This window comes from Convolutriloba macropyga, chromosome 9 (assembly GCF_964194025.1).
Source record: "Convolutriloba macropyga chromosome 9, txConMacr16.3, whole genome shotgun sequence".
Lineage (NCBI taxonomy): Eukaryota > Metazoa > Xenacoelomorpha > Acoela > Convolutidae > Convolutriloba > Convolutriloba macropyga.
In genome coordinates, this window is record NC_134476.1 from 48,779,886 (window position 1) to 48,798,539 (window position 18,654).

At 34.8% G+C, this 18,654-nt stretch overlaps 1 protein-coding gene across 4 annotated transcripts in view; it reads right to left on the reverse strand.

Moving 5' to 3' along the window:
* The window catches only part of LOC142345816 (uncharacterized), an 84,050-nt gene extending 80,045 nt beyond the window's left edge, over positions 1-4,005 (reverse strand). For 3 of the 4 annotated variants that reach the window (XM_075398192.1, XM_075398194.1, XM_075398193.1), the window contains exons 1-2: positions 3,401-4,005; positions 2,263-3,012 (exon numbers count right to left, since the gene is read on the reverse strand). In XM_075398192.1, the coding sequence (XP_075254307.1) occupies positions 2,263-2,788 (526 nt within the window). In that variant the 5' untranslated portion in view covers positions 2,789-3,012; positions 3,401-4,005. The remainder of the gene's footprint in view (positions 1-2,262; positions 3,013-3,400) is intronic. The other variant, XM_075398195.1, reaches the window with a different exon arrangement.
* Between the last annotated feature and the right edge of the window lie 14,649 nt (positions 4,006-18,654).

An 18,654-nucleotide genomic window follows, 5' to 3' on the forward strand; every position in this document is an offset into this window, starting at 1 on the left:
CAGAATTGGAACACATGTGTGCCGTGTTAAAAGCACTGGAGACTGAAAACATTAACGCACCTAAAAAAATCCATCTCAAAAGCCGCCAAAATACCAATTTCTCACAAGTTTTTTTAAAACAGTCACACCTGAAACCTACTCCCTTTACTTTAATTTTTACTCTTGATTTTTGGCTCCCTTTACTATTAGTGTGACCAAAATCACCACTCCATTTTGACTTCTCACTGACCTGAAAAAGCCGAAAAAAGCGTGAACAGATCTTAAAAAAAAGACCGCATCAATACAATTCAGATTCTTTGAATTGTAAAACATAGCCGGAAGAATTCCGGAAGCGACTCGAAGCGTCAAAACTTCACTAACAGAACCGTAATTGCAGCAGAAGCCACTACTTTTTGTATTAAACCATTAGCTCACTACCTCCAGGTCTGTTCTAAAAATTGGTTTAACTTGTCTAAAAACTGTCACCAAGAGAAACAAAATGCAGCAAAATTTTATATTATTGAAAACGTTTGTTAACGTTAAAAAATCCGAAATAATTAAAATGGTCAAAAAACTGATAGTCTGAAAAACCTGACAAGGTTATCAATTGCCCTCAAATAACTCATGATTCCAATCTGAAAACCGCGAAAGCAAACAGCAGATATATCAAAGAAACTGAGTTAAATATTTTCAAAAAAGAAAGCTCCAATTTCAGAATCAGAAAACACCTATAATTACACTTCTAATCACTGCATTTACGACAAAACCAACAGAAACTTGTTCCTTGTTGTACATATGCTGGACAACAAGATTTCATACTAAGTCAGAAATTAAATTGATCATAGAAAAGACATCAAGCAGCAGAAGAATATTCAAAGGCAAAAAATCGTTTTAATTAAAACCAAGACAAGAAATTAGAGTAAATAGTCATAAGTGGAAATTATGGAAAAGGCTGAACATCAAACTGTCAGTACTGCCTTATGTTGAATGAAATCAATTGCAAGAAATGACGAAAATCTAAGAAAACGCGGAAATCATTCATTTTTAACAACTGAAAAAATCAATTTACCGAATATAAATGTAAGTACCAGAACAAAGCTAGAATGATACTAACTATAATGTGAAGAATAAGTGCAAAACGTAAGGAACACCTCAACAAAATGACATTAATGATTTTTGAAAGTTAAATATCAATTTCAAAAATTCAAGAAAAACGAATACATTTCATTGTTCAGCTTTCATGAAATAGAAAATATAACTAGTCATCCGATACAAAGATCTATTCTCCTGAAGAGAACAAAAAAAGGAAAAAGCAGAATCTATAAATACGAAACATTGAAACATTTTGCAAAAAAATGGTCAAAAGTTTTTAAGACTGCAATTATGAAAAAGTTGCACCTGTTTTTCAAAAACTTAACGCCAAAAAATGATTGAATTTTTTTGAAACGAAATTTAAGTCCCTCATCTTGCACAAAAAGACTATTTCTAGCATTTACAACCAATATACAAACAAAAAACTGACGAAAATCGGAAAAAAACTACCAAAATCGGATTAGCATATGTACATTTTTATAAAAACGAAAATACATCGAGGTAGAAAGAGGTGTTGAGTATATGAATTATCAAAGAGAAGTTGCCATATTAACTGATTTTTGACAAAAAGACGGTTAAAAGATCCAAAAATGAAGAAATTAATAGAAAAAAAGCAAAATATTAACAAAAAAAATCAAGAAATATGTGCCAATTTTCAACTTGAAACGCATTTTCAGGCTCTGCAAAACACTGTGGCATCAATTTCCGAGGTTTACATTTCCATATAGTATCGAAAACAATTTATTTCTACAAGAAACCAAATTAAAAGCAAAAACATTGGGCCACTTAGACGAAAAACGTCTAAAAACGGTTATCTATATGTGCCATTCAGTCAAAAACTACTTTTCAAAGTCAAAAAGTCATTCACTAAACGCAGCGCATGATCAAAAAATTTTTCTCGCTTAGCGAAAATCTGTTCACCAAGACAGCTTTTCTCACTTTCGCTTTTAGGTCAAAATGCCGCGTGAACAAATCTACTTCCTGTAAAAAAAAAGACCGAGAGAAAACCAATACTCCTCTTCGAGTCGTAAAAAACCACGATGTCCCCAATAATAGCCGCTATCGCTTCGCGGCTAATAAAAAGAATTTTTCACTTTTTTTCTTCATGAACACATTCAGATGCGAGATTGCTTTAAGTTTCGATTCACCTGTTGACAACCAATATAATCAAGTATCAATTAATATACTAACCTTTTTGCTCTTCCTTCCCACTTTTCGAAATCGTTTCGAAGGCACACAATTTGTTAACACAGCCTACAACACAAATCATCGCTGTGCTCCCTTCCAATAGTAACCGCATATCAGTTTGCAGTATTTGGCCCAGCGCTCCTAGGAGCTGTACCACCCACTCAACCATTTCGATATTAATATAATAGGATGATGCGATCACGTTATGCAGAAATCCTTGCTGGTTGGGGTCGGAATTAAGCCATGCACTGTATTTATGTCTCTGAATATCTTCATTGTCATTGTTGACATCAATACCGAGATGATCAGACATAAATAAACGATTTCGATCTTCATTTGAGAATACTAACATGACTACTTCGAGTACATCTTCGGCCCAATCGAGCGCAAACAAAGAATCAAATGAATTCTGATTATCTAATTTTGTGAGCAGTAATACGTTCGGAAATCCCATGTCAAAAATTGCGCGCAGCATTTCGAGCTGATTTTGTAGCATTGTTTTTGATTGCGAAACCTGCTCAAGGCGCATTGAGTAGCGATGCCAAGCCTACATTTGGATAAAATTTGCAGACTTCAGTTTCCAGAAATTTGCAGGAAGAGAGCACTTTGGCAGTCGTTGCAACATTTAGTGTATCTACGAACACAAAGCGAGGTTAAGGATGTTGAGATTGGAAATTACGTCACACTGGCTTCCAAACACTCCTTCGTCCACTCCGAACACCAGGTTTTCATTATCCTCTTTGATTTGCAAACCTAAGAAAAACTGTATACGTAGACTTTTTTGGACAGTTACAGGAGAATGTTACCCTATAAATGTAAATGAAATGAATGAAATATATCCTTACATAGATACTTCGACTTAATGACAAATTTAACAATTTTGGCGTCAACAGACCAACAGGATCAAAATAATTGCACGTTCAAAAAACGGAGAGGCAACTCATTTATTTTTGAAAAGGCCCTACTTCCTATTCGTTTTTATTATTATCTTTAAAATCAATTCCAGCATTCGTACAAAGGAGCTACGAAACTAAAATTCCATCTCAAATAACATGCAAGTTATGTAACAGTTATGTAACGAATAGCTTGGTGCTAGAAGGCCGTCATGTTGCGAAAGAAAATTTTGCAAATTAAAACTTACCGTTTGATTCCTCGTCATCACTTCGCAGTCGGCAATTTGCTCCTATTTCATCATTGTCCATTGTCAACTCAAGATATATTTCAATTGGAAACGCCACGGCAAACTGCAGACAAACCGGCCAAGGTTGAAATTTGAGGGCCTCGTTTATATCAATGACATCCGAAAGACAATTCGGGATTAGTCTCGTTCAAGTGCCTTTTTAGAAAGGAATCTTTCGACGGTTTGAACGTATCTCGGAGAAGTATTGAATCCAGTCCGGGTGATTGCTGATTTTCTCGTTCATTGGAAACCCCACTTCATACTGTGCCCGGGTGAGGGCTAAATTGACAGCACAGAGCATGCAGTCTTTCCATTCTTCCAAGTCAATTATTATGAGAACTGATTGGGCTTAAGTACGAATGTTTCCATGAATACCATCCACTCTCACTTTATGAGAAAAACAATTCGCTTGAGAGAAACCATGACTAATTAACTAAAAACCACCCATAAAATAAACTGACATTCCAATTGCTACCTGATGAAATGCTATTCTGATGAAGAAATCTGAAATCAATTTGAGCTGTCAAATGGCGCCAAAACTTATGAAATGATTTTGTAAAGATGAAACATTTTGTTGGTTAGGCCATGCCGTAAAAAACAGCAAAATATTTTGACACAGAGAAATGAGTATATAAGCAAACTTCACGCATGCCACACTAAATGTCAATTATCGTTTCATTATATTTGTTCACTTCATGGTTTCGTCCTCATCATTCTGAAAATTCTCTTTCAAAAAAGCCTCCTTTCCTTAATTGTATTACATAGAACTATTAGGATTAAATTCTTTACAATAGAACACAGAATACTATATATAACGCCCGCTGTCGATTATTTATTAGAGTCTTTGAAATCACATTAGTTGTCTATCCTTAACAAAATATAGCTGTAAATGATCAAAAGGAGTTTTACGGTGTCAAGACAATTTACAAAATCAATTCCATTTTACCCAATGCCATCAAACCCAACCTGCCATTTTACCCAATGCCAACTTTAACTTACTCTCTTGTTAAATTTACCAGAACGACTATTAAGCCGACTATATAATTAAATAGCCCGTTGGACTTGATATACAACTATCACACCCGAACATGCGGCTATAAATGGCAATATAATTAAAAGGCTCGTGTAACTTGATAGTAAACTCACAACCGAATATCGGAAAATTGAACGAAAACATCAAAGAGCATTGGGTAAGTTGGCATTGGGTAAATTTGTTGTTGCTGTTGCGAATTTATGACTGCTTGTCAAGGGGTCGTTCTCACCCTTGAGTCTTGCTTTTAGAGAATTGTCCGTAAATTTCTACATCGGTGGCAATCGCAACACAGTTGCCACGTGCAGATATTTTGAGTGTTGAACGATTTATAACAATATTCAACATCAAGTTTAGTATTCGGTTTTTCAGTCCGCGTGGTTCCATAAAATTTATTTCATTGTCGATTCGGTTTGCTAGTCTGCAATTTTTGAAAACGAATTCGTTTCGCGCCTTTTCGAGCCTTACTTTTTCTGAGAGTGTAAAACTCTGTGGATCTCACCCGAACTTTGTTTATTTCATGTATTTCAAAATCGTCTCTTCCTTCTTGAGTAAGCTTTGAGTGAGGAGATCGTTCATCTGCATGTACATTGGTAATGGCAAGATGTTCAAAAGCCTCAGTTGATTCTCATAGGGCTCGTTTCGTCCTGTTATCCAACTAACTGCTTTCAGCTGGAGTTTTTCAAGATTGACTAAATCAGATTTTGAGGGGGTGGTACAGTTGATTACGTATAACAAGACTGGAAGCACCAGCGAATTGTATAATCCCAGTTTTATGAAGGGTTGGGTAGAAAGGCTTTGGTTGAAATGGCATCGAGCAAAACGGCATCGGGTAAAATGTCTAGTAACCACAAATTACATGCCCAACTTCGATAAGGTTTAATTAAATCTGGATTGCAAGGAAATCATGATAAGGATTAGAGACCTTCAATTTTGGAGTAGTACGCATTTACGCCATGTAATCTAAACGAAGCAAAGGCCTAAATTGCCATCTTCTGGAATCGGGCGATAAAAGAATGGTTGTTGTTGTTGTGAAATTTCTGCAGCAAGCCGAGGGGATTGCTCCCAGAGAAGTTTTTGGTCTTGATTCAACTGTTTTCTGCAATCGGAGCAATCACAGAAAATGGTCCATGTACACTCTATTCTTTCGTTGAAGTTCAACATCAGACGGTCCCACATGAATGACAGAGTACGTTTTTTGAGTCCCAAAGGCTGGGAAAAGTCTATCTCTTCAGGCAGATTGATGACAATTTTGGCAGTTCGAAAGTAAAAGTTCTCTCTGAATTTCTCGGTTCTCAGTTTTGGAATTTTGAAAAATCTGCTTTTAACTCTACCATATTGGTGTTCATAGGTTTCTATCAATGGAAGTGCGTTTTCTTTATCATGGTACAGTTTAGACAATAGAAGTAAATCATTGAGTTGCTTGAACATAGGAAGCTGAAGTAATCTTAGGGATACCATGTTTTCAAATTACGACGCATTCCTATAACCCGTTATCCAATTCAACGCACGTTTTTGAAAGCATTCCATTAGTCTCATACCTCCACGCGATGGGTGCCACGTGCTTGAAGCAAAATTAATCAAGGTTAGAATTAGGGATTTGAAAGCACAAATTTTCACTCTCGTTTCCATATTCTTCGATAAATTTCTCTTCAGAAAACCAAAATTTCGATTAGTTTTCGCAAGCCTAGACTCGAGGTGCTTTGCCGCTTTCAGGGTACCTGTAAGATGCACTCCCAACTCAGTCACCTTTGTGGATTGCTCTAATGCAGTGTTATTCATCGTAAGGCTGAGGGACTGTCCCTTAAAAATATATAGCAACATTTTTCAGCAAGTGACATTCTGTTCCTGGATTCCCAAAGTGAGATTCTGTCAACTTCTTTTTGAGTTTCGCGGTTACTTTTGTCAATAAACAAGAACTTTGCGTCATCCGCATACAGATATGGGGTGCTGGATATCAAGGAAGTTGGCAAATCATTTATGAAGATGCAGAAGAGTAAGGGGCCCAAAAATGGACCCCTGCGGAACACCACTTGATACTTGTAGAGGATCCGACCTGACACCATCACATCTTACGAAGTGTTTACGGCTACATAAATAGTCCTTGAGAAGACTAAATACACACCCGCCCACTCCAATTCTCCTTACGTTGATCAACAATTCAGCATACGGGACCTTATCGAATGCATTTGAGAAGTCGGTGTATAAGGAATACACCGAATGTGGGTTTCTTTCGAACGCAACTTGAACGTCGTTCAAGAAACAGAGCTTGTTCGACACAACGGATCGTTTTTTCACAAATCCATGTTGACTGGTTGTTAAATGATCCGAGAACTGCTTTTCGATTGGATCAAACATACATCGTTCGAGTACAGTTTGAGTACAGATGTGGCTTGAGCGTCAGATCGATCGATAGTTGTCATATTCGACACTGCAAGGTTCCTTTCACATGTACCAACAAACGCTATGTGGTTTTCAGGTAAAATGAACCAAATGGTCCATCTTATGGTCTAAATGTACCCAATGGTCCATCAAATGGTCTAACTATTTGGTAAAACGTACCAAATGGTTTTCAGGCAAAATGTACCAAATGGTTCACCATAAATTTCATTTGAGTGATCAACATAACTTGTAATGAAACAAACTACCTCAAAAATATCAAAATAGTTAATACTTTGTAATCAACATTTCTACAGAATCTTAAAAAGAACACGTTCACACAAAAAAGGGTTATTAAAGAATAGAAATTTATCTTATTTAATTCACTAGAGTGAACATTGGTACGTAAAATGAAAAACAATAAATGAACTCAATAAAACAGTAATTTTAATCAAGTAATAATTGGTACCAACCAAAAATTAGAAACAGAAACCATCAAACATAATTATTAGAAAGCGTCCATTAAAAATCTTTATAGAGCAGAGAAAATTAGTCATAAACCAGACAAACTGACAATACAAAAAGGCAACAAAAATTGGGCGGAACTCAGAAAGAAACGTAAACTTTTGTGAAAAAAGTAGTTTCTAAATCGACATGAACTGCCAATAATGAGACTAATGAACAGAACAAAAACAACCTAAAAAATCTAGGAAGAAAAAAAATCAGATATTTTTTGTAAAACATTTCGACAAATTAGTAAGCATTTCGAATTCATTGAAATCATTGAATTGTTTCAATTAGAAGCCATAAGAGAGCCAAATAGATAATACAGAAAATGCAAAACTATTAAATTGACTGGTATTTTAAGAAAACGAACATCAACAATTAACTGCTCTTTGGTAAACTTAAAAAAACTATGCATTATAGAAACACATGTTAGACAATTTGAAAACAATGGTGGGGAAAATCAGAAGGAACAGCAAAAATTCAGTTAAGTTTTTGTTCAAGAGCAAAATTCTGTTCAAAAACAATTTTCTCAATCAACTTCAAAAGCAGTTCAAAAAAGCAAGCCTTAAATCACTTGCTTTTTTTGCTCCATTCACTAAAACAGCGAAACTAAAATCACTTACTCCAATTTTAATTCAACTTGACAACAAAAATTCGAGAAGTGAAAGGATCTAAACAGAGGGCTTACCAGTACCATTTCAGTACATTGAATTGTAAACAACGGGACAGAACCCAAGACACCATCGAACGAAATCAGTAGGAAAAATAATTACTCTTTGACTTGGCCCGCATACCAAGTGAACATAAGATGGTAAACAGACAAAAACGTTCACAGATATAACGGAAAATAGGAAATGCAAGATCGTGAGTAATTTTGAGAACAGGTGTTCATTTCCAAGTTTTTTTTTCAATTCTAAAGTCAGAACGCAAAAACAGAAAACACTTCTATTACACGAGTTCGTGATAAAAACAGAAAACTTGCTGAGGCAGGGAAAAAATAATTGTACAGGAAGAACAATTAGATGTTCGCAAAAGCATTGAAAACATTTGATAGATCGTGTTAGTTTCAATGCATTAATCAAAAATGTAAATTTTAGAAGCTTTACATGAAGGCAACCTCTGGCTTGAAACAACAATTGACTACGGGAGCGCAGATTGTATAAAAACGACAATAAATAAAAAAGGTGGGGACAAAATCATTCCAATTTCTTCAAAATTCCTTTACTTGTGTCCTCAAATACATACTCTGTCTAGATAATAACTACTTATCAATTAACTTGAAAAACTAAAGAAACGTGTTTGTGCATAGGAGACAAAAAGAAGCTATGTTGTCGTTATAGGAAATAACCAAAGATTAGTCAGTTACCAAAATATTGATGAAGTTCATGAAACCGATGACAGAAAACTCCAAACGTGCTATTAAATTCAAGCAAACAATGCACAAAAAAGCTTTGGAATACAAATCATGACAAAACAACAGAAAATAAAAAAAATCGTGCTGCAAATTTTTATAATGGATAAAATCTTTCTACAATTTTTTTATTTAAATTGACAATACGAAAAAGACCGTAAAAAAGGCAAAAAATTAACCTACGGACAGTGCCTCTATGAACTTTGCCCAGCGTCAAAACAAGGCCCATTCCATCTAAACAATCAAACAATATGACAAAAAAGGAAAAACTGCCTAATCTTGGGCTCGAAGAGCTGAATAGAAGACGTTTCTACCTTAATTTCAGACACAACCGGTATTTTCAGCAAAAATTTCACTTCAGAGTCTACTAAGGTCAACTGAGGGTCTCCAATGAAAATTAAGTGCATTTACCTGCTTATTCCGTTATTAAAACCCAGGTTCAGGTACAGACTTATGAAAGGACAATGATCGACCCAAATGAGCTATGAAAAGACCATACTCGACTCATTTGAGCTATGAAAAGAGTTTAGCTGGACTTCTAAACTTTCTGTACTTTAGCTCGACTCAAAGTTTTTGCAAAAGACATTGGCTGGACCCAAAATTTTACAGAAAAAAAACATTGCCTCGACTTAAAATTTGGGCTGGACTTAAGCTGACACAATGTTTGCCAACAAAGTCGAGTTAAAGTCTTTTCATGGGTCCATCATTGGTCTTTCCGTAAGTCTGCTTTTTTGCCATTAAAATTTTCCGTGCAAAATTGATTATAACCTAGTCAGCGTGTGTACCACTTTATTTTTTTAATATTCAGAAGAACTAAAAATACCTCAAAAACCTGCATTATTTTTTAAAAAAATAGTTCAATAATTTGGAAGGGAAAACCAACTGAATAACGCCAAAATTTTGTTATGGCTAATGGACTAGGATCAATACATTTAAGCTAGCTGGTTTAATTGAATCAAGTAATGTGGTGCTATACTCGAGCTGCCATATCTCTTTATCTTAAACTATTTCTTAAGTTGCTAGTTGAACTGCTCTGGTGCAAAGCTATTTAGTTTTGCTCCTCTTACTCCTATTTTAGTTCAGTCTGACAATAAAAAGTCGAGAAGTGAAAGGATCTAAATAGACGGCTTACCAGTACCATTTGATTACTTTGAATTGTAAACCGGTCAGAACCCAAAACACAATACAAAATCAGCAGGAAAAATAACTACTCCTTGATCTGGCCAGCATACCAACTGAATATTAGTAGGTAAACAGAAAAAAAAGAAAACAAAATGGGGCGAAATTCAAAAAGACACGTATTTTTTGGAAAGAAGTAAACTCTAAATCAAAATGAACTGCCAATAAAGAGACTATTGGACAGAACAAAAATAACGTAAAAAATTTGGGAAGAACTACAAAGTCAGATATGTTATAAAAAACATTTTGACAAACTAGTAAGCATTTCAAATTCATTAAAACAACTGAATTATTTCAATTGCAAGCCATAAGAGAGCCATATAGACAATACAGAAAACACAGAAGTGTTAAAATGACTGGTATTTTAAGAAAACGAACATCAACCTTTAACTGCATTTTGTTAAACTTAAAATAACTATGCATCAAAAACACAAGTTAGACAATTTGAAAAAAATGATGGGGAAAATCAGGAGAAAGCACAGCAAAAATTATATTAATTTTTTTTGCAAAAATCAAAAATCTGTTCAAACATTATTTTCTCATTGCACTTCAAAAGCAGTTCAAAAAAAATTAAGACTTAATTCTTTTGCTTTATTGCTCTTTCCTAATACAGCTAACCTAAAATCATTTACTCCACTATTAATTCAAACTGACAACAAAAATTCGAAAGGTGAAAAGATCTAAAAAGTTGGCTTACAAGGACCATTTCAGTACTTTGAATTGCAAACAATTGGACAGAACCCAAAACACAATAGAACAAGTTCAGTAGGAAAATAATTACTCTTTGACCTGGCTAGCATACCAAGTGAACATGAGAAGTTAAACAAAAGAAACGTTCACAGATAAAACGGAAAAAAGGAAATGCAAGATCGTGAGTAATTTTGAGAACAGGTGTTCATTTCCAAGTTTTTTTTTCAATTCTAAATTCAGAACGCAAAATCAGAAAACAGTCCAATTACAAGAGTTCGTGATAAAAACAGAAAGCTTGCGAGGCAGGGAAAAAATAATTGTACAGGAAGAAAAATTAGATGTTCGCAAAAGCATTGAAAACATTTGATAGATCGTGTTAGTTCATTAATTTGGAAGGGAAAACAATCTGAATAACGCCAAAATTTGGTTATGGCTAATGGACTAGAACCAATGCATTTAAGGTAGCTGGTTTAATTGAATTAAGTAATGTGGTAATATACTCGAGCTGCCATATCTCTTTATCTTAAGATTTGCTGAAAATATTAAGGCTTTTGGCAGTTTTCCAACTGTTTCTTAAGTTAGACTGCTCTTGTGGAAAGCTACTTTGTCTTGTTCTGGTTCTGTTTCTGTACGTACAGAAGCAGAAAAAAAATAAAAAAATATTGGATTTTGATAAAAAATAGCCATATAAAAAGACTAATGGTGGACCCATGAAAAGACCATAGCTGGACTTTCTTTGTTATGAAAAGACTTAAGCACGGCCCATGAAAAAAAAATTAGCTCGACATTAGTTAGGAAGCTCGACCATGTAATTATAGTCAATATTGGCCCCCCTACTAGTCTATTATAGTCTTTTCATAAGTCGAGGTCTAGGCCTGGGAACTCAAATTCACGGAAAAATGTGCAATCGTAGCTTAGAAAAAAAAGAGACAGAGCACTATTACATTCCTGATTCTTTGACTTGAAAGCAAAAACTTTGAAAAACTGATGACAGCCTTAAAACACTCTAACATAATTGGAAAAAAAACAAAAATTGAACACAACCATAAAAGCCAACAAAACCACTGAAATTTTAATGAAATGTTAACTTAAAAGATTTAAACCTCGATAAATCCTCGAAAAAACGAATTGAAAAAAAAAATCGTTTCAATTCTATACTCTACGTCTGACGAGCTTGCTACCAATCCCAATTAAAAATCTACGATGAATATATCAATCGGTCAGAAATGACAAAAAAAAAACAAGTTCGGCATTTAGTTCTTCCCAGTAAAAGTCAGATCGGAACAACCAACTTTCATTGAGATGAGACAAGTTAGTGTTTGATAATAACAAATGCAACGCCAACTGTGATGTGGCTTTTGTCTAGCTGTTTTATTGTACTGAATTAGCTGAAGTAAGGTTTCTCGCTGAATTAAATTACTACATAGTGTCATAGTTTTTTGTCACGTAAATTATTCTTTTCATAGTTATTATTGATAGGAGCTGAGCCGTTTTTATTTTTGCTTCGGAACAGGGCTGACAGCTATAAGGTGTTCTAGTTGAAAAAAGGTTTCAATCTGAGACTAAATTTTCTGACTGCTGATCTTTAGCTTTATAATTCTGATTTTGTTGTTCTGATTAATACTTTTTAAGACTCCGGGGCCCTGTTTACATTTGAGTAATCATAAAACGGATACATAAACAATCAAACAAGATGACAAAAAAGGGAAAACTGCCTAAACTTGGGCTCGAAGAGCTGAATAGAAGACGTTTCTACATTAATTTCAGATACAACCGGTAATTTCTGCAAAAATTATCACTTCAGAGAGTACTAAGGTCAACTGAGGGTCTCCAATGAAAATTAAGTGCATTTACCTGCTTTTGTCGTTATTAAAACCCAGTTATAGGCACAGACTTATGAAAGGACAATGATCGACCCAAATGCACTATGAAAAGACCATACTCGATTCGTTTGAGCTATGAAAAGAGTTTAGCTGGGCTTTAAAACATTCTGGATTTTAACTCGACTCGAATTTTTTGCATAAGACTTTAGCCGGACTCTAATTTTTACAAAAAACTATGCCTCGACTTAAAATTTGGGCTGCACTTAGGCTCGACACAATGTTTGCCAACAAAGTCGAGTTAAAGTCTTTTCATGGGTCCATCATTGGTCTTTCCGTAAGTCTGCTTTTTTGCCATTAAAATTTTCCATGCAAAATTGAATATAACGTAGTCAGCGTGTATACCACTTCTTTTTTTAATATTCAGAAGAACCACAAATCCCTCAAAAACCTGCATTATTTTTTTTTAAAATAGTTCATTAATTTGGAAGGGAAAACAAACTGAATAACGCCGAAATTTGGTTATGGCTAATGGACTAGCACCAATACTTTTAAGCTAGCTGGTTTAATTGAATTAAGTAATGTGGTAACATACTGGAGCTGCCATATCTCTTTGTCTTAGGATTTGCTGAAAATGTTAAGGCTTTCGGCAGTTTTCCAACTGTTTCTTAAGTTGGACTGCTCTTGTGGAAAGCTATTTTGTCTTGCTCTGGCTCTGTTTCCGTACGTACATAAGCAGAAAAAAAATCGAATTTTGATTAAAAAATAGACTTATAAAAAGACTAAGGGTGGACCCATGAAAAGACCATAGCTGGACTTTCTTTGTTATGAAAAGACTTAAGCTAGGCCCATGAAAAAAATTAGCTCGACATTAGATAGGAAGCTCGACCCTGTAATTATAGTCAATATTGGCCCCCCTAATAGTCTTTTATAGTCTTTTCATAAGTCGAGGTTTAGGCCTGGGAACTCAAATTCACGGAAAAATGTGCAAATGTAGCTTAGAAAAAAAGAGACAGAGCACTATTACATTCCCTATTTTTTGACTTGAAAGAAAAAACTTTGAAAAACTGATGACACTTTTAAAACACTCTAACTTAATTAGAAAAAAATAACAAAAACTGAACAAGACCAAAAATGCCAACAAAACCACTGAATTTTTAATGAAAGGTTAACAAGAAAAATTAAACCTCTATAAATCCTGGAAAAAATAAATTGAAAAAAATCGTTTCAATTCTACACTCTACGTCTGACGAGCTTTCTACCAATCCCAATTAAAAATCTACGATGAATGTATCAATCGGTCAGAATTGACAAAAAAAACAAGTTGGGCATTTAGTTCTTCTCAGTAAAAGTCAGATCGGAACAACTAACCTTCATAGAGATGAGACAAGTTAGTGTTTGATAATAACAAATGCAACGCCAACTGTGATGTGGCTTTTGTCTAGCTGTTTTATTGTACTGAATTAGCTGAAGTAAGGTTTTTCGCTGAATTAAAATACTACATAGTGTCATAGTTTTTTGTCACGTAAATTATTCTTTTCATAGTTATTATTGATAGGAGCTGAGCCGTTTTTATTTTTTGCTTCGGAACAGGGCTGACAGCTATAAGGTGTTCTAGTTGAAAAAAGGTTTCAATCTGAGACTAAATTTTCTGACTGCTGATCTTTAGCTTTATAATTCTGATTTTGTTGTTCTGATTAATACTTTTTAAGACCCGGGGCCTTGTTTACATTTGAGTAATCATAAAACGGACACATAAAACGAACTTCTAGCGCGTGCTCTCACCTGCCGTACAATTGAAGTGAGCATATAAAAGTGCACAATGTAAATGTGAATACCAGTTAGACTATCACAAATTCCCGCGTTACGGTTAAATCAAATAACAAAAGATAACTAAGTGGTTTATAGCAATATGCTTGAGATAATCTACAGGAAATTAGCAAATTAAATAAGCTTTTTCTCATCTTAATATGGCAGACGAACGAAGTCCATATATAGCTTTGAGATTATAAAAAAATTAGCAATTTACGAAAAAGTCAGTAAAAAGGCAAAAGATAAATCCATTACTATATGAAACATACTTTAGGACGTTACAATGCCCACGGTTAAGAGAAATTTACACAAACATTTTGAAAGATTACACAGATTAAGATGTGAATAAGGAGCCACTCTTAAGTTGAGCTGGTTGCTTGTATAAAAGGTTGTTGCTTTTGATTGGGTTGATGTGGAAAAAATTTGGTAAGATCGTAGTAGTCTATACACTTGTTTGTCCATTTTCAATATTTATCATGTTCCACGTCATGCAAGTTAAGTGAATTTTTTAAAGCTGTTTGTTTTCTGTCACTGTAGGAATAAAAAAGGTGACTTTCGTGAAAGATTACTTCAACCTGAGTGGCGCAATTCTGTAGTTTTTTAGCAGTACACTGCTGGCCCATTTTTTTGATTAAAGTCGTGATAACAGAAATTTAAGCCATCCTTGAGATTATAAAAGAATTATAAATATATGAAAGGAGTCAGTAAAAAAGGCAAAGGACAAATTCATTACTATATGAAACGTACTTTGGGAAGTTACACTGCCCACTTTTAAGAAAAATTTACTTGTAAATTTTGAAAGATTGCACAGGTTAAGATGTGATATACGAGCCACTCTTAAGTTGAGTTTGTTGCTGGGATAAAAGGTTGTTGCTGTTGATTGGGTTGATGTTGAAATATTTTGGTGAGAGCATAGAAGACTTTATACCTGTTTGTGCGTTTTCAATTTTTATCATGCTCCCCGTCATGCAAATTAAGTGAACTTCTCAAAGCTGTTCATGTTGCTGTAGGAATGAATAGTTTCTCGAGATGCTGCAACTGATTGTTGTTGATCTCTTTCTTGCTTCTTTTTTTCTCGTACCCATTTAGCTAGATCATAAGTTGCTCTTTTCACTTGTAAAAAGTCTCTCGCAAATGGTAATAATTCTCCCTGATGTTTCTAAATCGGTAGTCGATTCATTCATAAATGTTTTTTTGTTTGAAATTATGATCCATTGACTGGATCAGATCATTGGGCAATGCCCTTTTGTTACTGACACAACCTGTTTGAACGGTATTTTCGTATTGGTTGATTTCATGAAAATTGACAGTTTAACATTAATTTGGACTGCTGGTATTAATGAACAACTTGACAAATCTGAACGTATTTTATTGTGTATACTTAAGTTGTTCTCCACAGTTGAGAGTTCTAAGACATATTTTACCTCCATTCCCGTTCATGTTTGACGTGCGTTCTCGTCCAGTGACTATATGTTGTCTCAATTTGAACTGTCATGCGCTTATGATTAATCATATTCCAAAACCAAGGTTGGCCGCTTTTTCTGGTATAGGTACAAGGATCTTTCTTGTCTCGCGAACTGCTAATGCTACAATTATATACTGATAGTAGAGAGTCAGAAGGCATGAAGATTGAGCTAAATGTGATTTCACTGTCTCCTGGCAGACTCTATATGTTGATGATTCAATTCAGTTATCCAAGTATTTTTGTTGTAAAGTTGTTGTTGTTGAAATTGCTATGTATGGGCTTTCGATGACCTATTCTAAAGATTTAGAGGGATCCTGATGTGCAAATGGTAATAGATGAGCGCTGTATACTGTATACGCCCTTGTTCTTGACGCTAATGGAATAGCTTAAGTTAGAAGTCCTTGTTTTACAGTTAAATTTTCTCTTGGCATTAAAATAGGACATCAGGTCTTTCATTGTTGTCGCTAAAAACCTTGTGTCATTTGAGTTTTTTTGACCGTCGTGTACTGAACTGAGGTTCACTATTTGTGATTTGCGTGGGACCAAAGACATTGGGGGTCATTTGCCAAGTAGTATCTGAATTAAATCGAGCAAACTTTTGCTATAGGCGTATAGAACTGCACAATCGCTTTTGACGTGTGCATACAAAATGTTCAGCAATGAGGCTGCTGGGTTGAAATTAAAATCAAATTGTTGGTTCGAGAAGAGCAATTGGGTACAGTCCCTTAAATCATGCAAATTGTTTTGAATGATTTCAAATTGCTGCTGGATAATTTTCCAATTTTTATTTTGGTATTCTTGCATTTCCCTTCGGCTTTTTCATTGGAAATTCAAAAAAATTGTTGCTGGCTTGTTTAATTTCAAAGACATAATCAGTTTGCATACTTACTAATTTTTTCAATGTTTTCTGCGTTGTTCCATCCTGTGATTTGGCAATTACTGAAAACTCCAAGAAATCCGCACTCACTTGATCCTCATATAGATATTCCAAGCGATCCGAACAGCGCTTTTACTGAAACAGTAGCGGCTGCTACCATCGGTGCACCGCAATTTTTACGATTTTGGACTCCTTTTGAATATTGTTTGTTTTCATTTTCTTCATCGAACCATAGAAGTTTTGCTGTTTCATTGTGCACGTGTTTGACATCCTGCTGCGCTGCAAATGTTTCGTTTTGTGTTTTGGCCAGCATTCAGTTGAAATTAAATGGCTTTTGCGAGATATTGAAGGGTTGCAAAAAGACTAGCTAATTTCGGCTAATTTTGCTAACATTTCTTCTACTTGTTTTTCATAGTAAAATTGTTCTTCGGGAATGGCACAAGAAACTGAACGTTAATATGTTTTTCCGCAACTAAAATTTGGGACCCTTTGTGAAATAAAATTCCTCTTTTAAGAGCGTGGTTTTCTGAGGAAAATGGTTTACAAATATTTTTAAAAAGAAAGCAAAGATTAAAATAATTTTCGGCCTTATTTCTGAGGCTGAAAATCGTTGTCTGGTTATATGAAAATGTAAGATTGTGAATAGTTGATTTATTTGGTTTGCTCAAATAAATTTGATTGATGGGCGCAGGATGTTTTTCTGTTGGTATTATGTCATCTTTACGTATTTGGAATTGTTTATTTAAGAGGATTTTGGTGATTCTAAGAATTGATGAATAGAGTGAAAATCTGTTTATGATCATAAACGTTTTTGTTCACGGAATGTGAAGAAAAAATCTTAGTTTGCTCGTCATTACAAAGATGTACTGAGGTTTTTCGAGTATTTCAGATGGTCAGAAAATGTGTTTCATGTAAGTTTTGCTAATCAAGTGATTTTCTGTTGCAGGAATGGCTCGTACATTTTATCATGCCACGTTTGGTCAAAAGAGTGGCCGAGAATTTGCGGAACAAGGATCACTTTAGAAGAACCAGATATAGTTAGAGTCTCAAAAGGGAAGTTATGATAAATCTTACATAGTGTTGTTCCTAAATGCAGTTACACTTTTCGCTTGCTGTCTCCTGGTTGCGGTAGTGTCCACTTCATGGACGCGTTATTAGGACCTTGCTGATTGATATCTTCGTCTTCAGAGGATAAGAAGACTTTAGTTATTAGAGGTCATCGATGCAGACAGTTTAAAGTGCAGCTTAACAGCTCGTGTGCAGTTCATATAAACAAGTTTGAAGATGATGTATTTTATTATTTTCAGTTTTTATGTCTGAACTTTATGGCAAGCCTCCTTTTTCTTTTCATGTTTGTTTAGCACGTGTTTAAGCGGCCGTAATGTTCTCATTTTGCCTTTTTTCGTTATTCATGTTAGATGCTCGGCGTCGCCTGTTTGGAGCTTTAGTTTAAATCAAACTGTTAATGTGGGTTTGATTTTAGTGTTGGTGTATTATCCCATTATTCACTCTAACAATTTCTTCTCACCTTGTGTTCTGTATGTTTACTAATTTTAGAGTGTTGTATTCGTTATTTTTATTTGCGGAAACAAAAAAATGTGGGTTTGGTTTTAGTGTTGGTGTATTATCCCATTATTCACTCTAACAATTTCTTCTCACCTTGTGTTCTGTATGTTTACTAATTTTAGAGTGTTGTATTTGTTATTTTTATTTGCGGAAAGTAAAAAATTCTAAGTTACTCTAAGATCGGATCGTTAAAATCAGAATTGTCGATGTTATTCATTCGAAACAGAAAAGAGAGCTTAAGTGTTTGGGTTTCGATTACTTGCCTGAAAAAACTGATTGGTACTTTTCGGTTCCCAATTCTGAATTTCGGATCCCAATTCCGAACTGTGTTCCTGCGTGGTAAAGCAGCTGATCGTACTTATCGATGGGGTCCTAAGCTGCAAGTTTTTTACAAATAAGGGAATTGTGAGAAAAAGAACCTGATCTCAGAATTTTAAGCAACTTGAGTCTTGCGCAACAATGGGGGTGACTTCTGGTAT